Source organism: Oncorhynchus gorbuscha, linkage group LG24 (assembly GCF_021184085.1).
Source record: "Oncorhynchus gorbuscha isolate QuinsamMale2020 ecotype Even-year linkage group LG24, OgorEven_v1.0, whole genome shotgun sequence".
NCBI classification, from domain to species: Eukaryota; Metazoa; Chordata; class Actinopteri; order Salmoniformes; family Salmonidae; genus Oncorhynchus; species Oncorhynchus gorbuscha.
In genome coordinates this window covers 14,094,487-14,108,484 of record NC_060196.1, presented here as the reverse complement: position 1 = coordinate 14,108,484, position 13,998 = coordinate 14,094,487, and the positions used below count along the sequence as shown (strand labels likewise).

The 13,998-nt window shown below is 46.2% G+C and overlaps 1 protein-coding gene across 1 annotated transcript in view; it reads left to right on the top strand.

Annotated features, from left to right (window-relative positions):
- LOC124013306 (pericentriolar material 1 protein-like) overlaps positions 1-13,998 on the top strand; it is a 34,529-nt gene that overhangs the window by 18,329 nt on the left and 2,202 nt on the right. Inside the window, 18 exon segments of the mRNA XM_046327570.1 lie at positions 514-781; positions 1,635-1,780; positions 2,346-2,577; positions 2,815-2,821; positions 3,352-3,523; positions 5,579-5,898; positions 6,270-6,434; positions 6,590-6,646; positions 7,125-7,297; positions 7,571-7,699; positions 8,500-8,635; positions 8,807-8,959; positions 9,541-9,644; positions 10,034-10,168; positions 12,578-12,808; positions 12,989-13,045; positions 13,441-13,543; positions 13,839-13,984. Of these exon segments, the coding sequence (XP_046183526.1) occupies positions 514-781; positions 1,635-1,780; positions 2,346-2,577; positions 2,815-2,821; positions 3,352-3,523; positions 5,579-5,898; positions 6,270-6,434; positions 6,590-6,646; positions 7,125-7,297; positions 7,571-7,699; positions 8,500-8,635; positions 8,807-8,959; positions 9,541-9,644; positions 10,034-10,168; positions 12,578-12,808; positions 12,989-13,045; positions 13,441-13,543; positions 13,839-13,984 (2,734 nt within the window).

Here is a 13,998-nt window from a genome sequence, read left to right as displayed (position 1 = left end):
CTGTGAAAGAGGCATACAAGGAAACCCATTGTTTTTCAATTACGCATAAATATACAGGGCACAATAGTCTTAACCTCAAAGTCTATTTGATATTGAATTTTAGGAAACCTTTAGGTATAAAAAAAACTATAATATACATTGACACATATTTAACCGCATATTTTTTGGGGGCACAAAACTGCCTTTGTGCTTCCATGTGTTTGTAAGGGTAACCTTCAGATGAGTCACGTGACACTTGTGGGGGTCGTAGAGCAAAGCGGAGAACACCAACGCGTTCTGGAGTATTCTTATATTTTACCGTTCCTTATTGTTGTCGAGAAGGAACCTGCAAGTATGCACTTCGTTGGACGATGTATACCATACGTAGCCCCCCCTGTACATAATACAAATAGAACTTGAATCTTGGCATCATGAAAGTTCTGTGGGGAAAATTGGCTCTTGCATTCACAGCAGCACCCACAACTCGCTGGACACCCAATAATACATCACTCTCTCTTCGTTCTTTTTCTCCAGCAACGTTCTGAAGCCGCCCCAACAATTTGCATCCGAAGCTAGTGGCCGTCCCTCTCCCCGTTCTCGAGGCAAACAACAGCAACAAGCCCACGGTGGCGTCAGCATCGGGGGTGCGAGGCGCCAGGAGAACCTACGCTGGGCGGCCGAGCTGTCCTTCCAGGAGGGGTCTGGGTTGGCATCACGCCACTGGCAGGAGCAGGTGGGCACACTACAGAGGCAGCTGGACTTCAGTACCAGCATGTGTCAGACCCTACTGCAGGATCAACAGGTTGGTATAGCAGTTGGCTCATACTTCAGTCACCTCACAACAATACATAGGCTTATCTCAAACGTTTGACATGGTTGAGGCGTGCCTGGTTTAGCTTGTCAGGTACGAGGCTAGCTGGCATGAGGAGTTTGCACCATTTTTGTTCTTTGTAGCATCCGAGCTAAATTAAGTACCTCAAGTATTTTGGAGTACACATCCGATCCAGGTCTGAATTCTCTCTTACCAAATGAGGTACTTGAGGTTTGTTTAGCTTGCCTGGCACGTGGAGTTTATTTCCATTTTACATAACCCAGCTAAGCCAAATAAAGTACAACAGGTATTTCAAATATTCTGGATATGATGTATTCACCCCCTGGTCTGGTTCACCTGACCCTATAGAGAAGGTAGCAGCAATGTTTGTCATTTCTGCTCACTTTCCTTTCTGTTCAACGTCTATTACGTTTTCATAAAGTAAGTTTAAAGAAAATGTATTACTCACGCCAGTCTTGTGTTAGAGGTGCCGAAATGGATTTTCTCCACGTTGTCATTGATATAGCGCGGTGGCGGTGACACTTATTAACCTATAGGGCATGGTGTTGAATTTATTCAGTGTGTGTCGTCCTGATGGAAATGCCAACGCTGCTATTCCTTTGTAGAAATCAGCCGTTGGCTTGAGTTCCTATTTGACTGGGTGTCAGAACTTGTATGTGGAAACCAACTGACGGACAGGTTCATGAATACCGTTCTGTTCTCGCTCTCCCCTCTTTCTCCTGCCCTTCTCTCTCTATCCGTCTTTCAAACTAACTTTCTCTCTCTACACACACACATTCTTTCTACATCCTCTCACTCTTCTACCTGTTTCCCCCCCCTCCAGACGCTGTCCTACATGCTCCAGACCCTGCTGACAGGACCGCACAACGCGCTGCCTAACAACCTGTCCTCTCCCCAGGTTCACCTGGTCATGCACCAGCTCAGCCAGTGTTACACACAGCTGGCCTGGCAGCAGAACAACGTCGAAAGGTAGACCGAACACACCGCTACAGACCAATAAAAAATCGACTAGAAAAACTTATTCAACCGCTCTTATCCAAAGCGACTTACAGTAGTGAGTGCATACATTTTTGTACTGGTCCTCCATGGGAATCGAACCCACAACTCTGGCACTACAAGCGCCATGCTCTACCAACTGAGCCACACGGGACCCATTTGACACAGATGATGTACAACAAACATTGCACCATATTTTAGCAATATAATGCAGCTAATTCTCATCTGAAGTCCCCAGAAATGTTACTAATATGTTAATGTCACTGGCTGAATGTACTGCATGAGGGATATTATCAGCGTGTAAGCCAGACCTTACAATTCAGTTTATGAACATTTTTATTTATTGCAGCTTTGGCTTGTTAGGTTCACACGCATGTCATGTCTACGTTAATGTATAGTTCTAAATGCATAGTCAATTAACCGTGATTGGCTATCTGCAGTATATGTGAACATAACATCAGGCTTAAACATGACTTGTGAATACATGAATGTGATTTAGGTTTTAACACTAACTTGCCTGTATCCTGTTTGTCCCCAGACTGAGACTGGTGCTGAGCGACCTGCTCCGTCAACAACAGCAGCAGCTGTCTTCGTCTTCAGGTCAGCAGCCCCAGAACCAGGGCTCCACGTCCCGGGACTCCGGCAGTGCCTGTCCCCCCCCTCTCCCCCACCAGCCTCTTTCTCCCCTTCACCACCTCCATGCCCCCCCTCTGTCAACCAGGCCCTCAACCTGCCTCCCGGCCTGGCTGGATTCTTGCCCTTCTCCTCCGGTATGCCTTCCAACACCCCATCAAACTTCCATCCTCCAATCCAATGTTTTTAGATCCTTCCTCGATGTTATGAAGTATCTGTTTTTGTATGAGTGACAGTTTTCTCAAAGGAATGTAAAATCCACGAGTATACCCCGACTATACCGAACATAGACTGAACAGGTGAAATCAGGGTGTCATGGAAAGAGCAGGTGTTCTAAATGTTTTGTGTAGTTAGTGTTCAAATGTTTCTTTCAGGGACTGGGTATGCAAAAATGTATCAATTGCTTTTGTAATAATGTCGTAGAAGGCAGTCTTCTACAACTACCTGTCACCTTGACCCAGTTCATTTCAGAGGTTAGCTTTAGAAATTTAGAAGCTCTGGCACAGAGGGCATACTGGAATACTAGGAGAAATTCCTGATTTGATACACTTGTAATAAAGTTGTTTCCAGATCACAATATACACAGGTTGATGTTTGTCAGTCTTGTCCAGGAGGCAGAACTGAGCTATTTTATTTTTTATAGATTCCCCCCCCCTTAAATAAGCCAGTCAAAATGGTCTATATTGTAATAATTCATAAGAGCTTTTGGTCTTAATTTAAGGTTAAGGTTAGGCATTAGGGATAGCAGTTGGGGCTAGGTTTAAGATTATATTTTATGACTTTGGTCACTAGCTGCCACAGCCGCACTCTGTAGATCTGCCTCCAGAACCAGATTCATAATGGAAAAACCGCTAACCTGCACAATATACCTCAATATGTGTGCTCACTTCATTTATTTCTCTCCTCCACAGGGTTTAACTTCAACCCCCTGTTCCCTTCTGCTATGGGTGAGTTCCTTCAGAGTGCTGGTGGCCAAGCCAGCCCAGACAACCAACAGCAGCAGCAGCTGGATCCCAACACCTCAGAGTACTTGAGCTTCCCCCCGCCCCTACAACGCTCCCCACTCAACACTGTAGACAAAAGGTGTGCCTAGTGATGGGAGGGAAAAAATCTATAGTTGCATGTGGTGATATTATTTTTGGACAATAATATCAACGTTTCACTCCCAAGTATCGATTTTGTAAAATCGATGTAGGTTGCGTTAGCTAGCGCTAGTCGGCTGTACATGAGCCCAAAACCCCAATATTTTTCATGTTCTGTATTGTTTTAAAAAGTAGTTAGCCAACATGTTTTCAGCACTTCTATTTCCCTGACTGATCAAAACGGGTTTTCTCATGCTCTCTCTTGTCCCTCTGTAGCAGGCATATAGTGAGCAATATGTTTGGAACATCAAATCGCAGTCGAATCGCAATACATATTGTATTGGCACCTAAGTATCGTGATGTCCCTGGCAATTCCCAGCCCTAGTGTGTGTGTATGCAAAGAATGAAAGGCATACAGTGAGGGGAAAAACGTATTTGATCCCCTGCTGATTTTGTATGTTTGCCCACTGACAAAGAAATGATCAGTCTATAATTTTAATGGTAGGTTTATTTGAACAGTGAGAGACGGAAACACAAAAAAATCCAGAAAATATGTTATAAATTGATTTGCATTTTAATGAGGGAAATAAGTATTTGACCCCTCTGCAAAACATGACTTAGTACTTGGTGGCAAAACCCTTGAGGTCAGACGTTTCTTGTAGTTGGCCACCAGGTTTGCACACATCTCAGGAGGGGTTTTGTCCCACTCCTCTGCAGATCTTCTCCAAGTCATTAAGGTTTCGAGGCTGATGTTTGGCAACTCGAACCTTCAGCTCCCTCCACAGATTTTCTATGGGATTAAGGTCTGGAGACTGGCTAGGCCACTCCAGGACCTTAATGTGCTTCTTCTTGAGCTACTCTTTTGTTGCCTTGGGTCATTGTCATGCTGGAAGACCCATCCACGACCCATTTTCAATGCCCTGGCTGAGGGAAGGAGGTTCTCACCCAAGATTTGACGGTACATGGCCCTGTCCATCGTCCCTTTGATGCGGTGAAGATGTCCTGTCCCCTTAGCAGAAAAACACCCCCAAAGCATAATGTTTCCACCTCCATGTTTGACGGTGGGGATGGGGTTCTTGGGGTCATAGGCAGCATTCCTCCTCTAAAAACGGCGAGTTGAGTTTATGCCAAAGAGCCCCATTTTGGTCTCATCTGACCACAACACTTTCACCCAGTTGTCCTCTGAATCATTCAGATGTTCATTGGCAAACTTCAGACAGACATGTATATGTGCTTTCTTGAGCAGGGGGACCTTGTGGGCGCTGCAGGATTTCAGTCCCTCACAGCATAGTGTGTTACCATTTGTTTTTCCTTGGTGACTATGGTCCCAGCTGCCTTGCGATCACTGACAAGATCCTCCCGTAGTTCTGGGCCGATTCCTCACCGTTCTCATGATCATTGCAACTCCACGAGGTGAGATCTTGCATGGAGCCCCAGGCCGAGGGAGATTGACAGTTCTTTTGTGTTTCTTCCATTTGCGAATAATCACACCAACTGTTGTCACTTTCTCACCAAGCTGCTTGGCGATGGTCTTGTAGCCCATTCCAGCCTTGTGTAGGTCTACAATCTCGTCCCTGACATCCTTGGAGAGCTATTTGGTCTTGGCCATGGTGGAGAGTTTGGAATCTGATTGCTTCTGTGGACAGGTGTCTTTTATACAGGTAACAAACTGAGATTAGGAGCACTCCCTTTAAGACTGTGCTCCTAATCTCAGCTCGTTACCTGTATAAAAGACACCTGAGAGCCAGAAATCTTTCTGATTGAGAGTGGGTCAAATACTTATTTCCCTCATTTAAAATGCAAATCAATTTATAACATTTTTGACATGTGTTTTTCTGGATTTTTTTGTTCTGTCTTTCACTGTTCAAATAAACCTACCATAAAATTATAGACTGATCATTTCTTTGTCAGTGAGCAAATGTACAAAATCAGCAGGGGATCAAATACTTTTTCCCCCTCACTGTACTTCATTACTACTTAGTTCTGTTACTCTCGCACAAAAAAAAAATCCTTCATTAGTCCAACCTTCTTTCTCTGTCTGTATCCATCCCACCAGGCCCCAGAAGCAGAATGAAGGAAGCAGCAGTCGTGGCCATGAATCTGGTTGGCTCAACGTCTCCCAGCCGCCAGCTCCTATCAACGAATCCCCCTCCCCTCTACCCTATAGAGGGGCAAACATCCCCCGGCCCCAGGCCTTCGACCAGGCCTCCCAGGAGAGCTTCAGCAGCATGCCGGACCCAGCTGACCCTACCACCGTCACCAAGACCTTTAGGGCAGGACGTAAGGTCTCTGCCCAGGCCTTCCTGGCCTCCCGAGACAAGACGCCCAACTCCAAGAGGAGGACCCGGCGGACCAAGGGACACCACAAGAACATGGGTACGGGGACAGTGTCGGGACATGCAGTGGTTTATTTTGAGCGCTCTTTCTCTAACTTGACATTTTCCTCCCTCTCCGGCAGCTCAGTTAGGAAGGCCGGGAGGTAACTCGCTCCAACCACCACCACTGTGTAGCACCTGCCTGTTGATATATTTAAACCCTAAGAATAGATATTTGAAGACCTCTCAATATTTAGGAGATGAGCTGAAATGGTATTGCTCAAGGCGACTTGGTCAACGCTGTCTATGCAATAGACGAATGCAGAAAGTTTTATTTTTTAACAAATGATGTGTAAATGTTTTTCTGTTTTTCACACATTCTCCCCTCTATTTGTTTTGAATGTTTCTCTTTCCTTGCTTGTGTAACTCCAGGAGTGGAGAGTGACAGCGTGTCCAGCACGGCCGACTTTGTCCAGGAGAGGGCGCCGCAGCCCCATCGTCAGCGGGATCAGAACCAGAGCCTGCTGGACAAACTGACCCAGGAGAAACTGGACAGCAAGACCAAGACCGGCAACAAGCCCAACGACCTCTCCTCCGGTACAAAACCTTGACCCGATCACACCACACCTTGTCCACTCACATCTTTAGTTTAATTATCATTTTTTTATTTGGTTTATGTCCTCACCTTTTCGTAATGTGACCACATTTTACATTTTATGTCGTCACTTTTTTGTTGTTGATTTTCCTCACAGCGTATGCTTGGAGAACACCTTTCCTTTCTAACAGAATTGCATGCACTGAAGTACCAGGTAAACTCACTCCTAGCACACAGCTAAGCACCAGCTAACACTGATTGTCACTGATTGAAGTTCTGAATTTTTTTTTAACAGCTTTTGTTTAATATCGGTCTTACAAGCAACCTTTAACCTTGGAATCTCTGGCTTGATCTAATATACTTGGCATTCTAATTGGCTTTAAAATATATATATATTTTTTAAGGCAATTGCTTTTTCTTTTACATTTAAGAACATATAACCTGAAATCTGGTACAATGTATTGGATTGTACAGTATCATTGCCTTTGATTAAAACCATACATTGCTCTTAGCGAACTACTCGGTGTGCAGGCTTTTTCTTCAACCCTACTCTTGACACATCACAACGCCACCGCTTCACTACTGGATGGAAACCTGAGATTATATCCCCAATAGACTGCCACATATGACTGCTTCTTATTACTGGCGACAACATCTTCTAGATTGTCTGTCTTGCGGTTTAACACCTCCAGGTGCCAGCAGTGACTTCTCCCTGTTCGAGGCCCTTAGGGAGACCATCTACTCAGAGGTGGCCACACTTATCTCCCAGAACGAGTCGCGGCCCCACTTCCTCATCGAGCTCTTCCACGAGCTGCAGCTGCTCAACACCGACTACCTGCGCCAGAGGGCACTCTACTCCCTACAGGTGAACACGTCCGAGGATCTTGTGCTGATCCTGGACCAGCACTCCTACTCTGAGACTGTAAATAGTATTTCATACAATATATGGGTGAAGTTCATAGGAATGGATACAAGCCACAAGAAGCTGCTGATAAAGATCTGAGGGGTTGAAATGTTGTCGATAAATTACGTAGGAGTGTCGAATGTTTATTTTTTTCTCATAATGTACAGCTCCTTGTAACCTTCCTTGTTGTTGGATTCTCATGTTTAACCATGTCTCTCTGCTGTTGACCGCTAGGACATAGTGACCAGGCACTTGACGGACAAGAGTGCGGCCGAGGACCAGGCCTCCCTGGGTCCCGTGGCCTGGGCGGCCGGCTCCCAGTCAGAGCTCACCCCAAGTGAGAGCCTGGCCACCAGCGACGGGGTGAGACAGACGGATATACGCACACAGGGATATACACACACAGGCATATATACACATACACACACACACACCTGCTGCCTCATTAAATCACTTGGCTGTCATATCTCCCACTCCCTCTTTTCAAATTTTCCCCAGCTCTCTTTTCTCTAGCTCGCTCTCTCCCATAGCTCATTCTCGACACCACCTCTCACTTTCTCTCAACATCTCTCGCTCTCTCCAGCCATCCATCTTCAACACTCTGCCCATCTATTTCTCTCTCTCTATACCTCTCTCTCTCTACCTCCTGTGTTCTCCACCCCCCACTCTCGTCTTTGATATCCAGTGTTCCAGTTGTCAGAAAGGCTGTGCCTTGCAGCCCATCCGTCAATCTGAGCGAAGCGTTGCAGTTGCTGCCTGCCGGACAGATTAGATGTGTGGCTGTGCAGGTCTTTGTTCTAGCCCAAGTCCCCGGAGGTTTTGCTATATTAGAACCATCCCTTTTGTAAATCACTCCTTTGTTCCCCAGTGATGGATGAGATGCCCGATTCCCCATGTTAGGAGAAAAGGATACAAGGGAAGATGCTCTACCCATTGTTTTTAGTCTATTGCATCCCTCACTGATTTCACGAGAGAGAACCGGTGCGAAATACGTCAAGGGAGTTTAGCAGAGCTGTCTCTGAAATGAATCAGTGTTTTTTTTTTTTTCTCGTTCGAGACAGTGATGGATGAATGGGTTCTCATTTTGGAAATGGTCCCCCCCCTTTTCTCTAAATCGTGGTTGAGTAGTGTAACTGAATTCCTTTTTTACCTCTGTCTCTCAGGACGTGTCGGTGAAGAATATCCGGGTCATCAAGCATCACGACCCGAGTAAGAGGCGGAATGACGCAGAATCGGTGGACAACGAGAGCACCCTGTCCACCACCTCCAACCTGGAGCCGTTCGCTAATGACGATTTAGGTAAAAAAAATATAAAAAAGTGCAATCAAAAATGCACACAGTGCTCTAATATACAGCACATTAGGTCAAAGGACAACTTTAGCTTGTGGTAACTTTACGTGAATGTATTATCCCTCATTGCTCTTCTAATATCCTTCTCTTGCTCTCTCCTGCCCCTTGCTGTGCTGCCAGGTAACACAGTGATCCACTTAGACAAGGCTCTCGCCAGGATGAGGGAGTATGAGCGCATGAAGCTCAAGGCTGAGCTTAGTCCCAACACCACTGCTGCTACTGCCTCTGAGGCCTCTGCTAACTCTTCTGCTAGCGCTGCTCAGCTGCTGGAAGGTACACATCTCTCACTCTCTCGGCGGCTCTCTAGCTCTCTCTCGGCGGCTCTCTAGCTCTCTCTCGGCGGCTCTCTAGCTCTCTCTCGGCGGCTCTCTCGCTCTCTCTCGGCGGCTCTCTCGCTCTCTCTCGGCGGCTCTCTCGCTCTCTCTCGGCGGCTCTCTCGCTCTCTCTCGGCGGCTCTCTCGCTCTCTCTCGCTCTCTCGCTCTCTCTCGCTCTCTCTCGGCGGCTCTCTCTCTCGCTCTCTCGGCGGCTCTCTCGCTCTCTCTCGGCGGCTCTCTGCTCTCTCTCGGCGGCTCTCTCGCTCTCTCTCGGCGGTGCCGGCACGTTCGAGTCGAGACGTCGACCTCGCTCCGATCTTGTGGTCGGAGGGTGTGAGCACTCCCACTAGTGGTTCCAAGTGCAAAGCACTTTGGCTGTTTGCAGTCTCATGTAGAGGCTGTGGATTGTGCCATCTCACCCTCTTAGTAAAGAAAAATTGGACGTGGCAATGGTGTGCTGAGATGTTTAGTTTTCATTGATGTCAGCTTACAAAACGCACACCTCAGATGGGAGATAATAAGTGTGCATGTGTGTAAAGGTGCGGGAGTCTGGTCAGGTGACGTCCACTGTCCCCAGATCGACACCCAGCAGCTGGATCGACAGATTAAGGCCATCATGACTGAAGTCATCCCCTTCCTCAAGGTAGGACACTCAATACTCTATAGTGGTCTCCCTTTTGTCTCCTCTCCATGTATACTAGGGGTGGTCAATACTTATCCTGGAAAGCTACTGGTCTGGATGTGCAGGCTTTTGTTCCATGTTTATTCTACATTTGGAGTGAGAGTCGAAATATTCTTATGTTATGTCTTGTGTGACTTGAGCAATGATTCACATTATGTTCTAGGAACAGACATTTTCACGCTTGGCAATGTTAAAAGCCCTTGTTTCTGCCTTAGCCAACCTGTTGATGTCCCAACAAACAATTTGACAAAGCTAGCATGCTTGAATCCAGCGGCAATGTGGTACCCAGGCTAGCGATGTAATATGTTGATAAAGGCAAAGCCCTGAAAGAGGTTGTTGTGGTCTGTCAGGAGCACATGGACGAGGTGTGTTCCTACCAGCTGCTGACGTCGGTGCGGCGCATGGTGCTCACCCTCACCCAGCAGAACGACGAAAGCAAGGAGTTTGTACGCTTCTTCCACCGACAGCTGGGAGGCATACTGCAGGTATAAGCATTTTTTTTTCACCTTTATTTAACCAGGTAGGCTAGTTGAGAACAAGTTCTCATTTACAACTGTGACCTGGCCAAGATAAAGCATAGCAGTGTGAACAGACAACAACACAGAGTTACACATGGAGTAAATAATAAACAAGTCAATAACACAGTAGGGAAAAAAGAGTCTATATACATTGTGTGCAAAAGTCATGAGGTAGGCAATAAATAGGCCATAGGAGCGAATAATTACAATTTAGCAGATTAACACTGGAGTGATAAATGATCAGATGATCATGTGCAAGTAGAGATACTGGTGTGCAAAGGAGCAGAAAAGTAAATAAATAAAAACAGTATGGGGATGAGGTAGGTAAATTGGGTGGGCTATTTACAGATGGACTATGTACAGCTGCAGCGTTATGATATTATAGCAAAGTTAGGGAGAGGTTTTCCCCATTGCGACTCTCAAACCTCAAATTAGTCTGGTAACTGTTTATTTTGTTAGAATAAGAGCTGAAAACGTCCACCCGAACAAGTTAACAAAGTGCAAACTAACGTGTGTGTGTAATATACACTGCTCAAAAAAATAAAGGGAACACTTAAACAACACAATGTAACTCCAAGTCAATCACACTTCTGTGAAATCAAACTGTCCACTTAGGAAGCAACACTGATTGACAATAAAGTTCACATGCTGTTATGCAAATGGAATAGACAACAGGGTGAAATTATAGGCAATTAGCAAGACACCCCCAATAAAGGAGTGGTTCTGCATGTGGTGACCACAGACCACTTCTCAGTTCCTATGCTTCTTGGCTGATGTTTTGGTCACTTTTGAATGCTGGCGGTGCTTTCACTCTAGTGGTAGCATGAGACTGAGTCTACAACCCACACAAGTGGCTCATCCAGGATGGCACATCAATGCGAGCTGTGGCAAGAAGGTTTGCTGTGTCTGTCAGCGTAGTGTCCAGAGCATGGAGGCGCGACGTGGAGGAGGCCGTAGGAGGGCAACAACCCAGCAGCAGGACCGCTGCCTTTGTGCAAGGAGGAGCACTGTCAGAGCCCTGCAAAAGGACCTCCAGCAGGCCACAAATGTGCATGTGTCTGCTCAAACGGTCAGAAACAGACTCCATGAGGGTGGTATGAGGGCCCGACGTCCACAGGTGGGGGTTGTGCTTACAGCCCAACACCGTGCAGGACGTTTGGCATTTGCCAGAGAACACCAAGATTGGCAAATTCACCACTGGTGCCCTGCGCTCTTCACAGATGAAAGCAGGTTCACACTGAGCACGTGACAGAGTCAGGAGACGCCGTCCGTGGAGAATGTTCTGCTGCCTGCAACATCCTCCAGCATGACCGGTGTGGCGTTTGGTCAGTCATGGTGTGAGGTGGCATTTCTTTGGGGGGCCGCACAGCCCTCCATGTGCTCGCCAGAGGTAGCCTGACTGCCATTAGGTACCGAGATGAGATCGTCAGACCCCTTGTGAGACCATATGCTGGTGCGGTTGGCCCTGGGTTCCTCCTAATGCAAGACAATGCTAGACCTCATGTGGCTGGAGTGTGTCAGCAGTTCCTGCAAGAGGAAGGCATTGATGTTATGGACTGGCCCGCCCGTTCCCCAGACCTGAATCCAATTGAGCACATCTGGGACATCATGTCTCGCTCCATCCACCAATGCCACGTTGCACCACAGACTGTCCAGGAGTTGGCGGATGCGTTAGTCCAGGTCTGGGAGGAGATCCCTCAGGAGACCATCCGCCACCTCATCAGGAGCATGCCCAGGCGTTGTAGGGAGGTCATACAGGCACGTGGAGGCCACACACACACTACTGAGCTTCATTTTGACTTGTTTTAAGGACATTACATCAAAGTTGGATCAGCCTGTAGTGTGGTTTTCCACTTAAATTTTGAGTGTGACTCCAAATCCAGACCTCCATGGGTTGATAAATTTGATTTCCATTGATAATTTTTGTGTGATTTTGTTGTCAGCACATTCAACTATGTAAAGAAAAAAGTATTTAATTCATTCAGATCTAGGATGTGTTATTTTAGTGTTCCCTTTATCTTTTTGAGCAGTGTATATTATCCAGAAATATTGGTTCAGCCATTTTAAAATAAGTAGTATCAGCAAAGATTTGTGTAACTAAACCAAGATAGGCTGTGGTCTGTCGTTTCCAATGGGAACAAATGAGCCATAGTGGTCTGAACAATTTGTAAGTCGCTCTGGATAAGAGCGTCTGCTAAATGACTTAAATGTAAATGTAAATGAACAAGCAAGGCTGGGGGCAGAGCCAAGCCAAACAGTTGTATGGGTGTGCAGCTTTCTTAGATTTTCTCAACACCTATACTGTCTATTATCTAGTGCTGTTTTAGCTTAACGTTATTGTCAAAATTGAGCCCGAAGTTTCTCCCTCCCCCTCAGGACTCTCTGAGTAAGTTTGTAGGACGTACTCTAAAGGACTGTGGTGAGGACCTGCTGGTGGAGATATCTGAAATCCTGTTTAACGAGCTGGCCTTCTTCAGACTCATGCAGGACCTGGACAGCAACAGCAGTAGTACTGCTACTATAGCTAACTCCCAAGCCAGACACAAGAACCACAGGAGACAATCCCCTAATAATAACCAAGTCAAGCGTGAACACAGGAATAATGAGGTAGGTGGGGGGGTAGGGGTGAGTGTGTTTTCATATTGGAAGTGTGTGTGTGTGTGTGTGTGTGTGTGTGTGTGTGTGTGTGTGTGTGTGTGTGTGTGTGTGTGTGTGTGTGTGTGTGTCATTCGATCTGACTAAATAAGGGAATCAATTTCAAGACTGAACATTTCCATCTATTTTCAGGAGAACAAGTCGCCGGCGGTCAAGAAGTCCTTTTCCCCAGTGTATCTTGAAGACAAAGTGAGGAAATCAACATTCAACATCTGATTTTCTAGTGCGGTTTCAAGCCAGATCTCTCTTTTTAGACTACACATCTTGTAGCACAGGGGTGTCAAACTCATCAAATGTTAAATTTCTTTGTCGTCAAACTTAGCAAAAAAATAAAAAAAATGGCATTTTCGACCCTCCCTAAATGTGTAGCTTTAATTTCAGTGATTATTAGCTGGACACTTAATGAATGTAGGTCCATTATAATTTTACAGTTTCAATTTAGTTATTTGAAAGTATATTTAGTTTGTTTTCTACCCCCAAAAATGTTTGATAAAAGGTCATTTGACACCCCTAGTGTAGTCTAAAGGTTGGGGTAAAGGATAGTGGAAATGTCTTAAATAACTTTACATCTCACTCTGTGACAGGATGAAGACGAGACGGAGCAGAAAGAGACTAAGAGGAAGGACAGCAGGAGCAGCGAGACCTCTGAGATGGAGGACGATGGAGAGAGTCTGCCTCTCTCTATTAGTGAGTGAACACTACAAAACGAGAAGCCACAATTAGCCTAAACGCTTCTCTGCAAAGTGAGTTAGTTCACCCACAGCAAACATTGCTAGTGACCGTGACTACTAGAGGAAGTTTGTGATCGACTGTTCTGCAGGTTCACAATGGAGGATTTGTTGTGAATCTTTCTGGTCAAATCGTTACAACTCCCGCCAATCTATTTCCAACCAAGTAAATCCCTACAAGGATTTATGACGAGTGCCACACCCTAGACTAGTCATCTCCCAGTGCTTAACCCTTCATGGTGGTTCTTTGCCAGGTCTGTCCAAGGCGGAGACCCAGGCCCTGACAAACTACGGCAGTGGGGAGGATGAGAACGAGGTGGAGGAGATGGAGGAGTTTGAAGCTGAGCCCCAGGACGTCCAGACCTCCCTGCAAGCTAGCAATGACGGAGTCGAGCAACGGGTTAGGACACGTGC